Source organism: Eubalaena glacialis, chromosome 2, assembly GCF_028564815.1.
Source record: "Eubalaena glacialis isolate mEubGla1 chromosome 2, mEubGla1.1.hap2.+ XY, whole genome shotgun sequence".
Taxonomy (NCBI): Eukaryota; Metazoa; Chordata; class Mammalia; order Artiodactyla; family Balaenidae; genus Eubalaena; species Eubalaena glacialis.
In genome coordinates, this window is record NC_083717.1 from 25,324,700 (window position 1) to 25,341,634 (window position 16,935).

Here is a 16,935-nt window from a genome sequence, read left to right on the forward strand (position 1 = left end):
CCCCCTCATCCTCCTTGTTCTCCTGCTTCACCTTCCCTGGCATCACTCTCCATCCATACCTGTGTCTCCACCGCCCCACCCGCCCCAGTCTCTGTTGCCCTCTGTCACCTTTTCCTGCTTCACCTCTACTCTCCATGCTCAGCATCACCGGTGGGCGTATCTCCCCCACTCCTGCCTCCCTCCCCAGAGCCCTTTCCCCCAGGCCCTTACTTCCCACTACCCTTGGCCATGGAAGCCCCTCGCGTGACCTGGAGCTGGGGGAGGACCTGATCTGATCCCACGACTCCATAGGAGGAGGAATCTCTGACTCCAGTGTCCCAGGGGGTGTCCCAAATGGGACTTTGGGAAGCAGTTCCTAGTAAATCTATTATAAATCCATTGTAGGTGGTTTCATAGTACCATTTAGTTCTTCCCAAAATGTGCATATGTTGATTCAACATCATGGGTAACATTTCTATGGAAAAAAAATATGCTCTGATCTAAACTACCTGTTAGTGAAGTTGTGGACCGCTGCTGTTTCCTAAATCGGAATCTCCTATGATAAGGATTGGAGGATTCTTGAAATCAAGAACTGTGGCTTCGATGTCTAAGAACCACCCCCCCAGTACTTTCCACATACTAAACTCCCAGGAATTGATATTAAGAGTGACTTGTTAAATTACCAAATGTGTTATCAAAGCTAGGCAGCTGAATGCGTGCTAGGTGGTACTCCGGGGCCTGGCACGCAGTGGCCTTGCAGTGGAAAGGGACTAGATTTAGAATCAGGAGACTAAGGCTGTGTCACTTACAAGTTCTATAGCCTTGAGAAAAGTCCCCACTGCTGCAGGCATCCATTTCTCCTTTCACTATAATGGGAACTGTCCATCCTACTGCACAAAACTGTTAGGTGTGAAAAATGAATTGATATAGGAAAAGCATTTTCTCCTTTTTGTTATATAGGATCATTTTTTTAAAAAATTAGTATTGTAAACCTCTGAAAAAATAACCATTTAAAATCACCTAAGGGCTTCCCTGGTGGTGCAGTGGTTAAGAATCCGCCTGCCAATGCAGGGGACATGTGTTCAAGCCCTGGTCTGGGAAGATCCCACATGCTGCGGAGCAACTAAGCCCGTGCACCACAACTACTGAGCCTGCGCTGTAGATCCCGTGAGCCACAACTACTGAAGCCCATGTGCCACAACTACTGAAGCCCACGTGCCTAGAGCCCATGCTCCGCAACAAGAGAAGCCACCGCAATGAGAAGCCCGCGCACCGCAAGAAGAGTAGCCCCCGCTCACCGCAACTAGAGGAAGCCCGCATGCAGCAACAAAGACCCAACGCAGCCAAAAATAAATAAAAAATAGAAATAAATAATTTAAAAAATTGTTTTTAATAAAATAGAATTACCTAAGATCCAGTCCACCCAGAGATAGCACTTTTGATCCAAAGTTTTTCCCATTAAAATTTACGCATGTAGGGGCTTCCCTGGTGGCGAAGTGGTTGAGAATCTGCCTGCCAATGCAGGGGACACGGGTTCGAGCCCTGGTCTGGGAAGATCCCACATGCCGCGGAGCAACTAGGCCCGTGAGCCACAACTACTGAGCCTGTGCGTCTGGAGCCTGTGCTCCGCAACAAGAGAGGCCGCGATAGTAAGAGGCCCGCGCACCACGATGAAGAGTGGCCCCCGCTTGCCGCAACTAGAGAAAGCCCTCGCACAGAAACGAAGACCCAACACAGCCAAAAATAAATAAATAAAATAAATAAATTAAAAAAAGAAATTATGCATGTAAATTTATCTTTTTAAATGAGCGCCTATTATATACACTATGGTTAGTATCTCTTTTTAACTTAACTGTATCCTGTAAATTGAGTGAATAATAATCTACTGGTTGTAAAATATTCCACTGTAGTTATATGTCATAATATATTTAAATAATACCTTATTTTGGGACATTGAGGCTGTTTCCAATTTTGCTATTATTAACCAGTGCTGCAGTGGGCATTCTTGTTTATATACCTTCATATACTTGCCTTATTATTTTAAAGTCATTTAATCCATATTTTCTTCCATAAAGACTGTATAGGTCCCTTATCCAAACTATTACAGCCAAATCTATTTTATAATTCATATTTTATAAAGGTAATAAAGTTATACACTGTATAGTACAAAATATTCCTAGTAAGCTATGCATTGGGGGATGAGGTATTAACAGTTATGTTCAGTGGGATTAAATAGACCATAAATAGCCCACATCAGATTTTGCTACAAAATTAGTTTGCACTACAGAACCATTTTTTTTTCTATTTTCAGAGCTTTTGGATTTTGGAATTGCAGAAAAGGGATTATGGAACTGGCTAATTTACATTTCTTTGCGTTCTAGTGAAATTGAACTTTTTTCATGGGTTTTTTTTGCCTTTATAATATTCATTTTGTAAAAGGCGTGCTCTTAGCCTTTGCCTATTTTTTAATTGGGCAAATAATATTTAACTATTAGGCTTGACCTTATTGATATTTAAGAGCTTTTCACATATTTGTCAACTATTTTGCCACATACTTTACAATCATGTCTCCTAGTTTGTCATTTGTCTTATACTTTGATAATGTTTAACACAAGTTTTTAGTAAAATAGACTAGAAATGTGTTCCTTTATGGAACTTGTCTATGGTATATTTGAGAAATCTTTCCTAATTCCAAAAGGATATCATCATTAATCTACATATCTAGTACCTTTAGTAGTTTAGAGGTTTTTATTTCTATGTTAATATCATCAATCTATCTGAATTGTATTTTGATGTCAGCTTTAATGTAAGTTTTAGCCGATGGGCACAGTCCGTTTATTAAACAATCTTTCCTTTTCCCTGGACTTTACTGTCATCTTTGTACATAAGCTTTCATAAGTATTTGGACCTGTTTCAAAACATTTGATTTTGTTCTGGTGATCTATCCAACTCTGCTGCTGCCAGCACCACACTATTTCCATTATTACATCTTTATTTTCATATCTAGTAGGGCTGGGGTGGGGGAAGGATGAATGGGTGGAGCACAGGATTTTTAGAGCAGTGAAACTATATTTAGTCTGATACAAGAGTGGTGGATACATGTCATTATGTATTTGTCCAAACTCAGAATGACAGCACCAAGAGTGAACCCTCGTGTAAACTGTAGACTCTGGGTGATGGTGACGTGTCATTGTAGGTAACAAATGTACCATCTCATTGGGGCTGTTGATGACGGGGGATGTTGTGCACGGGTGGGACAGCAAGTGTATGGGAAATCTCTGTCCCGTCTACTGAATTTTGCTGTGGCTCTAAGACTGCTGTTGAAAAAAATGAAGTCTATTAAAAAAACAAAAACTAGACAATACTCCTGAAATCGCAGAGCTTACCTCCAAGGGGAGACTATAAAAAGCTAAATAGAAAACTAGAAGAGATTGCATTTCTCAAATATTGTGTTACAAATAGGCACCAGAGAACAGTGCTTCTCAAACTGTGATGAAGGGGTCTTCCCTGGTGGCACAGTGGTTAAGAATCCGCCTGCCAGTGCAGGGGACATGGGTTCGAGTCCTGGTCCAGGAAGAGCCCACATGCTGCGGAGCAACTAAGCCCGTGCGCCACAACTACTGAGCCTGCGCTCTAGAGCCCGCCAGCCACAACTACTGAAGCCCGCGCGCCTAGAGCCTGTGCTCCGCAACAAGAGAAGCCACTGCAAAGAGAAGCCCGCACACTGCAACGAAGAATAGCCCCTGCTCGCTGCAACTAGAGAAAGCCCCTGCGCAGCATCGAAGACCCAACGCAGCCAAAAATAAATAAATAAATAAATAAATTTACACCCCCCCCCCCAAAAAAAAACTGTGATGAAGGACCAATTTAAAAAAAACAATTTCCAATATCTTTTAAGACTAGCAACCTCTTTCTTAACCTCATCTTTGAAAAGCTGTGTGTAAACTGTCAGTGCTCTATGCCTATTAGTTATTTGCCACTAATCTGTAGTGGATTCTTTGTCAAAATGAAGATACTTATTCAGTCCACCTACCTTCTACTCTGCAGAACAGTGAAAGTGTATTTATGAAATACTGTGCTGTCCTCTTAAGAGACTGTTGTAAGAATAGGCTGAAGCACATTTCACACAATAGCTCTGATCACAAAATAATCTTGTTAGCTCACTGAAAATTCACCAAGTAAAGTCAAAGCTTGGCATTTTCATTTATTTATTTTATTTATTTATTTTTGGCTATGTTGGGTCTTCGTTGCTGCGGGCGGGCTTTCTCCAGTTGCGGCGAGCGAGGGCTACTCTTCGTTGTGGTGCGCGGGCTTCTCATTGCGGTGGCTTCTCTTGTTGCGGAGCACGGGCTCTAGGCACCCGGGCGTCCGTAGTTGTGGCTCGCGGGCTCCAGAGCGCAGGCTCAGTAGTTGTGGCGCACGGGCTTCACTGCTCCGCCGCGTGTGGGATCTTCCCGGACCAGGGCTTGAACCCTTGTCCCCTGCATTGGCAGGCGGATTCTTAACCACTGCGCCACCAGGGAAGCCCAAAGCTTGGCATTTTCAATAGGTCTGCTGCATAATCAAGTACTTCTTTTTCTTTTTACCATTCTTTTTCTTCAAAGAAACAAAGTTTTTAATGTCTTCATATTTTGTGTGTGTGATGAATACAGAAAAGCCCCCCTTGGAATATGAATAATCAGCAGTTAGCTAGTTGCACTCACTAACTGAATGCTCGCTACTGCATGTGAGGATGCTGCACTGTCCAAAATTAGCAAAATTAGGACACGTCACAAATATTAAGTCCGATCGGGCCGAGGGTCTGGCATCGGGTGGTGTAGGCAGTACTAATATTTTGTGTAGGAGAAAATCTAGTCATTTGTTCAAATCATATTCCTCACTGAGGGATATCTACAATCAAGAGCACAGTGGAAAGATGAATAAATAAGGACCTAGGAGACCTGAGTCCTAGTAACATTTCTTCCACCAATTAGGTAGATTTGATCACTTGCTTTAATTTCTCTGACCCTCAGTTTCCTCAGCTGTTACAAGAGACAGCAGACAGTTTGATCACTAAAGGCACTTTCAGCTCTCAAAAAGAAAAAAGAAAAATGAACAGATCAACTAACTGATTTGTTCACAGATTGATTCATTCATAACCGATGTATCCGTGTACGTATTCAAAAGACACCTGCAGTGAACATATTACATGTCAGTTACTGTGCTAATCGTGGCGGCCAAATGAGAAAGCAGTATGGAAAAGAGAGACGCGTTCCCCCAAGTCTCCGAATTCCCTTCTTGTTGCGGCGCTAGAATTCACTAAGCATGGGGAAATGATGAGAGACAGGGAAGAATGAATAGGGGGGAATTCTCTTGGCATCACCACATTTAATGTATTTATGTAGAACAGAGCTTCGCAGCCTCAGCACCATTGATGTGTTCGTTGTGGGCAGCTGTCCTGTGCATTGTAGGTTGTTTGCAGTATTTCTGGCCTCAATCTACCCAATGCTGGTCCCACCCTCTCCACCCATTTGTGACAACCAACGATGTCTCCAGACATTGCCAAATGTCCCCTAGAGGCAAGGTTGCCCTGGTTGAGAACCAGTGATTTAGAACCCCCTCAGTGCCAGGCACTGTGCTAGACACCAGGCAAATAAAGATGAGAAATACACAGGCTGGTCTTGAGGCCTTTATTCCAGGGCAGTGCTTCTAGAACTTAGATGGGCAGCGAGTCAGTGGAGGGCCTATTGAAACCCAGATTGCAGACACCCGCTTCCATAATTTCTAATTCAGCGGGTCCGGGTGGGGCTGGCGGGTTTGCATGTCTAAAGCAGTGCTGGTGTGATGCTGGTGGTCCCCCAGGACGACACTTTGAGAACCGTTGGGCTCGGGGGTTCCCATCTCGCAGGTGACGGGTGTCCACTGCAGTTGTGGCCGAGAATATACATGTTCTCGCCTCACCCATTCAACCAGTGTTTCCTGAGATTCAGAGTAATCTGTGGTCTTTAAATTGAGAAATTAGACCCCAGATGGGCTACTAAACCCACAATAAACCTGAAAGGTCACAGGAAGAAAAACCAGGGGAGGACCTCCTAAGCCGGAACAGTGACGAAAAGGTGCTTAGTTTCATCCTCTTGATTTCATTCCGGATTAACAGATGAATGGGTTGTTCATGGGCTTGTCTAGGTACCTAAATAGTATCTAATTTCAGTTTCCATGGATTCTAAGCTCTGATCGCAAACAGGCTTTTACAAATCACTCATTTCTAAGGTGGGGACATTCGTGGACAACGAGAGACATGGGTGGTTCACCTAGACCTGCGCACACACATCCATCCTGGAGCGTCTGAGCCCCGCTCGGCCTCCTCCTCCTGGTCCCCGCCCCTGGTCTCCCTTTCCCTTTATCTCCAGCAGTAACTTCGACAGCAGTGCCTGTCGTGCTGGCACACGCAGGGCTGTGTGTGTGTTATTCTTCACAAAACTATTAGTTCATCTTTGGACTGAACATTGCTATTTCCACTTGCTATGGTGATACTACCAAATACTGTATTTTCTTTGAAAAGTGTCACACGCCCTCGGGAGGAAGTGGGGTGTGGTGTTTGAACACCACTGGGGGGACAGGGGTGTTTCGCTCCCGCCGTACCCACAAGTGACAGCCCGCTTTGCAATTCTTGTTTTCTCTGTCTCTTAATGTTGAGTCCACACTGACGGGCCACGTCATTTTACTCGCAGGATGAACAGCGAGAAAGTGGAGTCTGGGCTGTCAGAACCTCTTCTCTGTTCCCCTCTAGGCAGGGGTCTGCTTCATTCTGAGGTCCAAAGGCTTATTTAGAACAGGGACCCTGTCACATTTTTGCATCCAGCACCAGGCTTTATACCTAGGAGGCAGGTTTAGCAAATACTTAGCGAGCGATGGCAAAAAACAAATGTACATGTCACTTCATTTCCTTAGCCAGTAGTTAAGGTGAGTTCTAGGCCATGTCAGATCATCCACTGAGTCAGTTATCATCATCAGTAGTTAATTTCATCGGGGAGAATTTCCGAGGTTACTTTGGAAAAGTCCTATATGATGTTACAGCTACCTTTTCCACCAAACACTGTTGTAAGCATTTCATTTAATGGTTAATTCATTTAATCCTCCCGACAACTCTATGAAGTGGGTCTGTTATTTTCCCCATGTTGCAGAAATAGGAACATAGTTGCACAGAGATTAGGTCACTTGTCTATGACTATGCAGTTGGGGAAAGCTGGCGTTTGTACCGCGGCTGGCTCGTTGACACGCCTGTGAGCGCCTGCCTGTGTCCTCTCCTTCCTCATGGTATACTGCCATGCCAGGCAAGGGAAAAGGGACCATGTGGCCAGGGACTTCAACTTGACCGTCTCAGTCAAGATGTCCTTTGACCGGGGCACACTGGGCCCTGCCTCTGATTGGACGCCCCACATCCATTCAGGTGGGGTGTTTTTCCTACCTGAGCACCTGACAGGCAGAACTCTTCCTCTGATGCATTAGGAAGATTCCAAAGTATCCTGTGTCTCATGAGAGCTACTGAGTTAATAAGATGGTAGAGTCACTGAGAAGATTGTCTCTTTCCCCCCAACTTTATTGAGATATAATTGACAATTAAAAGTTGGATATATATTTAAGGTGTACGATTGGATGACTTGATAAACGTATACACTGAAATAATCACCACACTCAAGCTAATTAACATATCCGTCATTTCACATAGTCACCTTTTTTTGTGTGGTGAAGAGTGTCTTTTAAGAGTAAAATTTGACACAGTGAACAGACCCATCATTAAATTTGCTTCCTGTACCAGGCAGCATCTTTGGACTCGGTAAGTGGTTACCCTACCCTGGGTAGAAAGTAGTGCTGAGGAGACCGACTTCGTACAAAGCAGTGAGCATTGTCTGCTCTAGACTTTGGCCCCAGGAATCCTAACTGATACCAGCCAGCCACTAGTAAAGGCATGAATGGAGAAGGCGCAGAGGTAGACAGTACACACTTATGACCCCCTGGGAAAATTACCCAGGTCAGCAGCTTTGACCTCACTTCTGAAAGAGAGCTTAAGCTCTTCCAAGAAACTTCAACTCCGTTTATATTACCCACTCTTGAACTCTTCAAATTATAGCCATGGAGTAGAAAGATCATTAAACCACAGGTTCTGACAGAAAGAAACGTCAAATTGGTACCCAAGGTAACTGAGCAAGTCGGCAGTACAGAGGCTGCTGGGAAAGCCTGTCTGACAGCTGTCATGGGTCCTTGCTAATTAGTAACTGGTTGAACAGATGGAAACAATCTATGGAGAACTCTCCATGCTTTCACTTCCTCCCTGGCCTAACCTTAAAAAGCTGTTTTCTAACAAGGAATCATTGACTAGTTTGAGTGGAGGCACTTAACAACCAAGGCTGGATTCCAGGTTCTATTGCTTACTAGCTGTGTGACCTTCAGCAAGCTGCTTACCCACTTAGGCCTCAGCTTTCTTATCTGTAGAATGGAGCTAATTATGCCTATCTCACGGGCTTGGTGAGGTTGAATAACACAAGCTACGGAAAGCTTTTTGCAAAGTTTTGTGAACTGTAGGAGACCTAATAAATAACCATCTAGGCTATGCATGTGCTTGGAACAAATGGACAGATAGATCAGGAGTCAGGGAGATGGAGAAGAAAAAAATCAACTTGACTAGTGATAAAGGCTGGATTGGTGGATATGGCCAAAGTGTCTAAGCAAATCCGTTGGTCGTTGTTCATAGTGTCATAGGCAGTACTGGACAAAGGCTGGCCTCCCAGGACTGGCAGATTAGCCCCGCCCTGCTTATGGCGTGGCAGAGGGGAGTGGAGAAACATGGTCTCTGAAAGTCGGTAGATCCCCCCAAAAGAGAGGAGGGGGCTGGACTGGGCAAGCATAGTTTATTCTTCTAAAACTCATCCGTCAGATAAATCGCTCCTCTTCTCATGGGGAGCAGGAAAGGATTTCTGGATGAGGTAGTACAGAAGTGAGGTCCTTGAAAGATGAGAAAGATTGAGGGATGGCAACTGTGTATGCGTGGAGCTGGTAGAGCATCCAAGCAGAAGGAAGGTGTAAACAGAGCCATCGAGATGGATTGTTGGGGTGTATTCAGAAAACAGGCTAAGTTGTGTGGTGTGTGGTGTGCGGTCGGTACGTTGATGCCAACACATGGAGGCTTTTAAATAACAGATTGAGTCATGATTTAATTCAAGGATGTGGACAGCTGAGTCTTTGTATAATGTGATCAGAGCTGTGTTTTCGTGGGACTGTCTATTCATATCACACATTAAAATTAGTGTCAGAATATTAATAATGCCATCCCAGGTTCTTTCTTCCCTATATTTCAATATTTGTTTTATTTCTACACTTTTTCTTGGTGGGAGAAGGGATATGTTCTACTAGTCTGCTCAGGCTGCCAGAACAGAATACCACAGACTGAGGGGCTTAAATGACAGAAGTTTGTTTTCTCCCTGTTCTGGAGGCTGGAAGGCTGAGATCAAGGTGCCTTCAAGGCTGGTTTCTGATGAAAGCCCTCTTCCAGGTGTGTCAGTGGCATCTTCCCACCGTGTCTTCATGTGGCAAAGAAAGAAAGAGAGCTCTGGTGTCTCTTCCTCTTCTTATAAGGACACTGTCCTAATGGATCAGGGCCCCACCCTTATGACCTCATTTAACCGTAATTACCTCCCTAAAGGCTCCACCTCCAAATACAGTCCCATGGGGGCTTACGGCCTGAACATATGAATTGCTGGGGACACAATTCAGTCCATAACTGGGGTTGGGGGGAGTCTTGTTGACGTTCGCAGGTAGGAGGGCATTACTAGCACTGTCACAAATCCCCCTCCCTTACTAGTCGAAGGTTAGGCCTCTTTCCTTTTGTCATGTAGCATATATGGTCAGGGTTATTTTAAAATATGATCTTCATTTCATACTTATTATTTTAATTCGCTTTTGAGACCATATTTAGGGGTGAGAGGCTAATATTTAGTCTGACTCTTTTTATTGTACTACTTTGTAGACATCTTAGCAAGGGGATAAAACACTTCCCAACTAGTTACAGTCTTTCTTCCGTGCACATTGCAAGGCAAATTAGTTTTTTTATTATCGCTTTTTTTCTACAGCAGTAAGTCATTTTATTCAGCTGCCACTTTTACCTAAGAAACCTTTCCATCTCTTAAATGTGAAAGCTATAAGCTTAATTTGCCAAAATTTGCCTGATGTTTGATTTACCAAATTTTGGCTGAGCTGATGCGTTTGGAACCCATTGAATGTTTTTTTCCCTCATCCCCAAGCTTACTGTTGATTCATTTGTGTTTTCTATATTTTCTTTGAGACTCTCCCTGTGTCCCTAAGACATCTCCAGCTAAATTATAGCGGTAAAAATGCCATCCAGATTTTTTTAGAATAAAGAAGTATGCTCATTCTCAGTTCACTTGCTGCAGAGGAAGAGAAGTTGTGATATGTTTTAGCTGATGAGAGTATAGAGAACTTCTCTTGCTTTCTGTTTCTATGGAATTTTCCCCCATCCGCTTTTGTTAGGTGGTGGCAATCCTTCAGGTCACCATGAAAGTATTTGGTGGCTTTGAATTGTGGCAGGTGAGTCAGTCTAGATAAGTAGGTCAGTCAGCACCAGGGAGGCAAGAGACCAGAATTCTCCATTCAGTACTTAATGGCATATGACCTCAAGCATGCCACTGAGCAGTGATTATGTAGGAGAAATCCTGGTGGGGCCCTACTATGTCCCCCTACTTGACCATCTCCCTGCATTGTCACTACCTGCCGAAGAGAAATGAGATCACACTTAAAGGTGAAAACATTGAGCTGTAAGGGTAAAGATCCTCCACAAATTTAAAGTACACATTAGGATGGTATTTCGCAGTTGGGATGGCAGAAGCGCAGAAGATTGGATGGACACACTGATAGTTCATTGTGATGAGTGCCAGCATCGTGATGACTCCATTAGGGGAAAATAAGTGCTATAGGAGAGATACGTGGAGGGTTTTATGGGAGCTCGGTGGCAGAGCACAGAGGAAGGTCACATAATTCAGTCCAGATATGCTCCTAAAAGACTATTTCCATTCTCTTCCCACCCTTTTTTGGTACATACTAATAATGACCATGAAGTACACTAGAAAGTATATCAGTTGCAATAATAATAATAATAATAACTAACATTACTTTGAGAGTTTACTATGTGCCAGCCCTGTTCTAAGCACCTCCATGTGTTTTCCCATTTCATCCTCATAGCCCTTTGAGACAAGTAATAGTATTATCACCATTTTCCAAGTGAGAAAGCAGAGAGGTTAAATAATTCCTGCAGTTGAGCTCATAATGGCATCGATTCTCTGCCTGTAACAATGCCTGGGATGTTTCCTTTGTATTGATTTCCTCTGTAACTGTCTGCCACCTAATCGGACCATAGAATACCCTTGCAGGTAAAAGAAATGCATGAAGATTAAAAGATGATATAAAATGTTGCTTTTGAAAATTAAGTTCCTTAGCAAAAAGGCATTGAGCATGAGCTCAGTATCAGACAGAGGGATTAACCCTGGAGGTACATAGATGATTAAGACATGGTCTCTGCTCTCAGAGCCCGAAGTCTTGTTTGGGAAGACCAACAGGAACTAATACATCGACTAAAGCGTTATAGGGAAATACGGCTGTGTGAGCATTTGGTCTCCTCCCCAGCCCCACATTCCCCAGAGGAACGTGGTAATAGAGGAGACCCCTCATCACAGCTAGAGCCCAGTAAGTAAGGCACCTGCATGCACTCACTCTGGAGGGTTTTTGCTAGACATACTGCAGATGAAACCAGAGGGACTTCTATAGGTTGAGTCCCACCCGTCTTCTGGGGATATGAGTAGATCCCACCCTCTTCAAGGATTATGTAGGAGAGATCCTGGTGGGGCCCTACTATGTCCCCCAGATTTGGGGGCTAAGAGCTGAAGACAAAGACAGAGAATGGGAGGTACAGGATCTACCCCACTCAGACTTTTGAAATGGCAAAGGTGAGGCGAACAAATATGACAGGTGCTGTCTCGCAGGGTACCCGGGGAGCCATGGGGGGCTGGGGGGGCGCTGAGTAAATTCCACCAAGATGCATCGAGGGAGGCTGATGGAGGTGAGGGAAGAAGAGCTTCACAGAGGAGGTACAGACTGAGCAGGAGCGTGGAAGATGAGGAAGCGGGGGTGGGGCAGGTGGAGGATGGAGTGAGATAGGACGGCGGTCCAGGGAGAGGCAGCAGTATTGCTAAGAGCCTGGAGCTCCGAAACAGCATGACGACAAGTTGGAGACATGGCAGTAGCTCTGCATGATCCTAGGGAAGATCCTTTGGGACTGGGAGTGAGAGGTGACAGGACTGGGGAGAGAGACAGGTAAGCTGCTATGATGGGTCCCACGAGGGATGATGCAGAATCCAGCCAAGACCCCAGGGAAGGAGGAGAGGAGATGGGGAAGGAGAAGGACAGGTTGGTTGCGGTGGATGAGAGGAAGGGTGATGTCTAAGCAGGGTGCTAGGCTGGGAGTCATGGTACCAGTCACTCAGCTGGTAAAACAGAAGAAGAGGAAGATTCCAAAGGCAAGACAGTGAGTTCCTTTCACACCTGGCAGGTTGGGGGGTCCCCGGGAGCTGTCCAGGAGAGACTGGATGTGTGCTTTTATTCCTCAGACGAGCGGTCCGTGGAGGGACCCGTGTGTTGTTAGAACAGCCTGAGCTGGCCAGTCAGTCTTACTGCACACATTGTTTGTTGTAGAGGGCAAGACTACTGTGATTGGCAATAAAGAGATTATGAAATTTACACTCCACAGAGAGACTGGGGGAAGACAGTCCTGATAGATGCGATTCCTTTCTATTTTAGCACCCCTTCTCCTTTACCATCAGCTCTGCGCACAAAAAACCAGCACACAAAAATCTATTATGTTAATTTCATCCTCATGTGCCTGTTACACATCTTCTTGGCTCTTGAGATGTGCATATATACACATACATATATTGATACATACACATATGAGTGTTCAACAAATTTACGCTCACAACAGCATTGTATGGAAGTGTATGATTCATGTTGTCCTTGCCATTGTTAGGTAAGAGCATTTCTAAAATATTTGCTAATTGCACAGGTAAAATAATATTATTGTGTTTTATTTTAAATATTTTATTATACTTTAAATTGAATATTAATGGATCCTCAAAGAAAATGCATTATCAAGTTCCAATGTTATTTTTTTCTCAGCTATTTGCACCAAAATGCAAAATCTCAGGAGAGCTTAAACACTACAGAGTAAAAGATGTTTTCTTAAGGCTCTAACCATTTCCCTTTAGTAAATTGAAACTGTGCTGGATTACTTCAGATTTTAGTTTAATATTTTATTATATGAATTCTCAGTTTCCTAATGTATATTCTTTATATAACCTCTGAATTTATAATTTATGCCTTGAAATGCCAATGGCATATTTCTTTATTTTGGTTTTTAAATTATCACATGGCAAAATTGACCTTTGTTTTGGGTGTATCATTCTGTGAATTTAAGTCTAGATTTCGGTGACTACCACAGCAATCAGGCTATAGAACAGTTAGATCTTCCCCCAAAACCTGCCCATGTCACCCTTTTATAATCATACCCTGTCCCCTACCCAAACCACTGGTAACCACTGATTTTTTTCTCCATATAGTTTTGTCTTTTCAAGAATGTCATATAAATGCAATCATATAGTATCCTGCTTTGTTTTGCATATCTTAAATTGCTCACAAGGCTGAATATTTTCCTACAAACTAGTTACAAGTATGTTTTTTGTATTTTGTATAGTTTGTGTCATTGCCACTTATTTAGTTGGGTCATGGGTAGTGGTTTTGGGGGTTTTTTTTTCTACACATTTGTGTATGCTTATTATATAAGAATGATGCTAACTTATTTTCTGTTGCATTTACCATAGATATTTTCCTTAAGTCTTTGCCTTTGCATTTTGTTATTTTCTTTAGGTGTGTATGACCTTACAAATAGTAATATTGTTTGATCTAGTAATATTGGAATTCTCTGGTGATCTAGTTTGATGCAATCTTCCTAAATTAAAAAAAAAATGTAAAAGGAGCTTATCACAACATTATTTCTATTATGGAAAAACTGGACACAATCTAAATGTGGAACTGTAAGACTTTAGTAAAGCAGATAATGGAGCTGTCCCTCAGTGGGCTATCATGCAAGAATTAAAAGGATGCTTACAGAGATGACATAGTAGCTTGGACAATTTTTTTGGTAAAATGCTAAATTAAAAGTCAGATACAATCTCATACACACAGTATGAGCACAGCATATAAAACAAAACCACAAAACCCATTAATTAAAATAGACTAGAGAAAATCCATCAAAATAGTAACCGCGATTTGCTTCTATCGGTGGAACTACGAGGAGTGTTTTACCATTTTTGTGTATTTTCTTCATTTCATGATGATTGCCTATTACTGTTACAGAAGGGGAAAAGATTCTGGGCAGCTCAGCAATAAAATGCTACCTTTTGCCTTTAAAAGGCACCCCCTGAGCTTGAGGCTTTATTGAACAACGTGTGAGGTTAAGCACACAAATGCCAGTTCTGCTTTCTAAATGTCAAAATGTGAGATCCCGTCACTGTGACTAGACCTTTAGAAAGAGAGACAGTGGCTTGGCTACCAGACAGATGCATGCATTGGGCAAATCATCAAAATGCTATTGGGTGAGGGGATAGGGCAGGCGAGTCTGGCGAACTGGGGAGGGAATCAGGATGGCTGTGGATAGGAAGTCAGTTGATGTCTGAGCCAGCCCTGTTGGGGGAGGGGGTTTTGCAGTAACTCTGTTCCTTACTGTGATAGAACCACTGGGGACACTAGACCTCTCGGTCTGTTCCCCAGACAGATTTTCCCAGGTGCATGTTGAGCTGCTGTTGCCTAATTCTGAACCCAGCCTGGAAATAGCAGAGTGACACATCTATCAGTAAAGGTCAGAGTGGTTGTAACTCGGACTTTATGAGTCAGTGATCCCTCGAGGCTCAAGTCAGAATTAATTACTTACCTTCACTTGTGTTAAGGAAATCTTCAAAAAGTCCACACATGGTAAATACTCAAATAAATGATGCTAGTTCTTGGTGATTGTTCCCGATTAGTGGAGGAATATAGATTTGTCTGAAAGATCTACATGGTCCAGGAATGGGGGTCTCAAAGAAGTTTTCTCTGGAGAATTCTCAGTTCTTAGCCAGGCTTCTGCCCAAGAGTTCTAAGCTCAGAGGGTGAAAGGGGCCCCCTAAGGACAAATCTGGAAGTCATCTAGCTGTTAATTCAGCAGAGTGACATATACAGAATGTGTTTCCAAGGCTAAGAACTCCTGACAAATCATGGTGATTCCATAACCATCTCCTTTAGTTAAACCTGCTGAACTGCAGGAAATTGGGACTCTCTTAACCTCCATGAAATTAACAGCAGTGATCAAGAGCCCCTAATTTGTCTCTCTGTTTGTTCAAAAAATACCCAGGCTGCCGGCATTCCAGAGGACTGGCAATCTTTTATGGCTCTGTCGGATTCAGGGTTACGGGCCCAAGATTTCCAGTTGTGTCATTGATTCTCACATCTGGTATCCTGTTACTCTGAGTAGTTTTCTTCCTTCACAGAAGGATGAAAAGATGGCTAATGCCTTCTTCTTGATATCTTTGGCTTGCTTAAGAATGTTTGGGAAAATTCGTGAGGCAAAATCGGTTCAAGAGAAAGAGGAAGCAAAGACGTAACTTTATCACTAAATACCAGATAATAGTTTCAGATTAATGGAACCTCATGGAAAAGTAGGTTTAAAAAAGGGTTGAAGTAAATGGACAAAACAAAGACAAGGAAGGAACAACAGATGAAGACTCAGACTGGAATCCTGGAATTTGTAGCCAACACTACGATGATTTTCACCGATATCTCCAGGAAAGTGTAATTACTAGTTCTTTGGCTTTTACGAAGTACTTTGTTGATCCTTCCACAATGAAGTGGTATTTTACAGTGGTCAGTGATTTAGGGTTTTTAAGTGGTTCGTAATATTCAAAAGCTTAATTTATATATATCTATATGTATATGTGTGTATGTGTGTCTAAAGTAAACAGAGATCAGCTGCTGAATAAATATCCAGAGCCAATTCCATCACACGCATAAATAGCCCATGTAAGAATTTCGTGGTGTCATGTTCAACTGGTGTGACTAAAATAGACTCACTGTTTGTAAACTCATTTTCTTATTACTGTGTGTTGTTTCCTGGGTACCTTCTTGAATAATATTGATAGAAGAAATAAAATGTGGGAAAGCCTCTGCTTCTCTCTGCAACTATTAAATAAAACTCCATTCGATTAAGAGTGGAACTTAGGTCTAACTGACAAGGTTCAATAACGCTGAAGTCCAGAATGCCACTTTCTTTGGCTAGTCAGCCTGTGGTTTGGGGTGAGCCCAATAATGTACTGTGCAGAAGGGGAAGTAAAACATTTGTTTGAATGGATAGTTGAGCCATTTGAGGCTCTGGCTCTCAGAGATAAAGCACTGGTTAAGTGGGGATGGGACACCCACAATAATATATTTTACAGCCCCCAAACAGCATTTGTCTCTTGTCGCTTTTCAGGGAGCGACCATGTCACCATTTCTTCGAATTGGTTTGTCCAACTTTGACTGTGGCTCCTGCCAGCCGTGCCAGGGAGAGGCCGTTAACCCTTACTGTGCTGTGCTTGTCAAAGAATATGTTGAATCAGGTAAGCTTGAGTGGGTGGTGTAGGTGGGGTGGGGGAGGAGGAGGAAGACCCTACTATGAACTGGGAAGCAAGGTCTTCCGGGATCTTCCAGGTCATCTGGCACAACCTAATTTTCCAGTTCAGGAAACTGATGCCCAGGGAAGCCAAGTGCTTTCTCAAAGGCATATGGGCTTAGTAACAGCCTCTGAACTAGACCTGGTCCCTTGCCTCATGTTCTACGATATTTCATGGT

The 16,935-nt window shown here is 43.2% G+C and overlaps 1 protein-coding gene and 1 long non-coding RNA gene across 3 annotated transcripts in view; one reads left to right on the forward strand and one right to left on the reverse strand.

The window, feature by feature from the left end:
• The window catches only part of LOC133084863 (uncharacterized), a 165,599-nt gene that overhangs the window by 64,820 nt on the left and 83,844 nt on the right, over window positions 1–16,935 (reverse strand). The gene's annotated exons all lie outside the window — the stretch shown is intronic.
• The window catches only part of PRKCQ (protein kinase C theta), a 145,943-nt gene that overhangs the window by 30,113 nt on the left and 98,895 nt on the right, over window positions 1–16,935 (forward strand). Inside the window, exon 2 of one of the 2 annotated variants that reach the window (XM_061181650.1) lies at window positions 16,577–16,703. In XM_061181650.1, the coding sequence (XP_061037633.1) occupies window positions 16,586–16,703 (118 nt within the window). In that variant the 5' untranslated portion in view covers window positions 16,577–16,585. Of the gene's footprint in view, window positions 1–16,576; window positions 16,704–16,935 lie in introns of those variants that run through there. The other variant, XM_061181651.1, reaches the window with a different exon arrangement.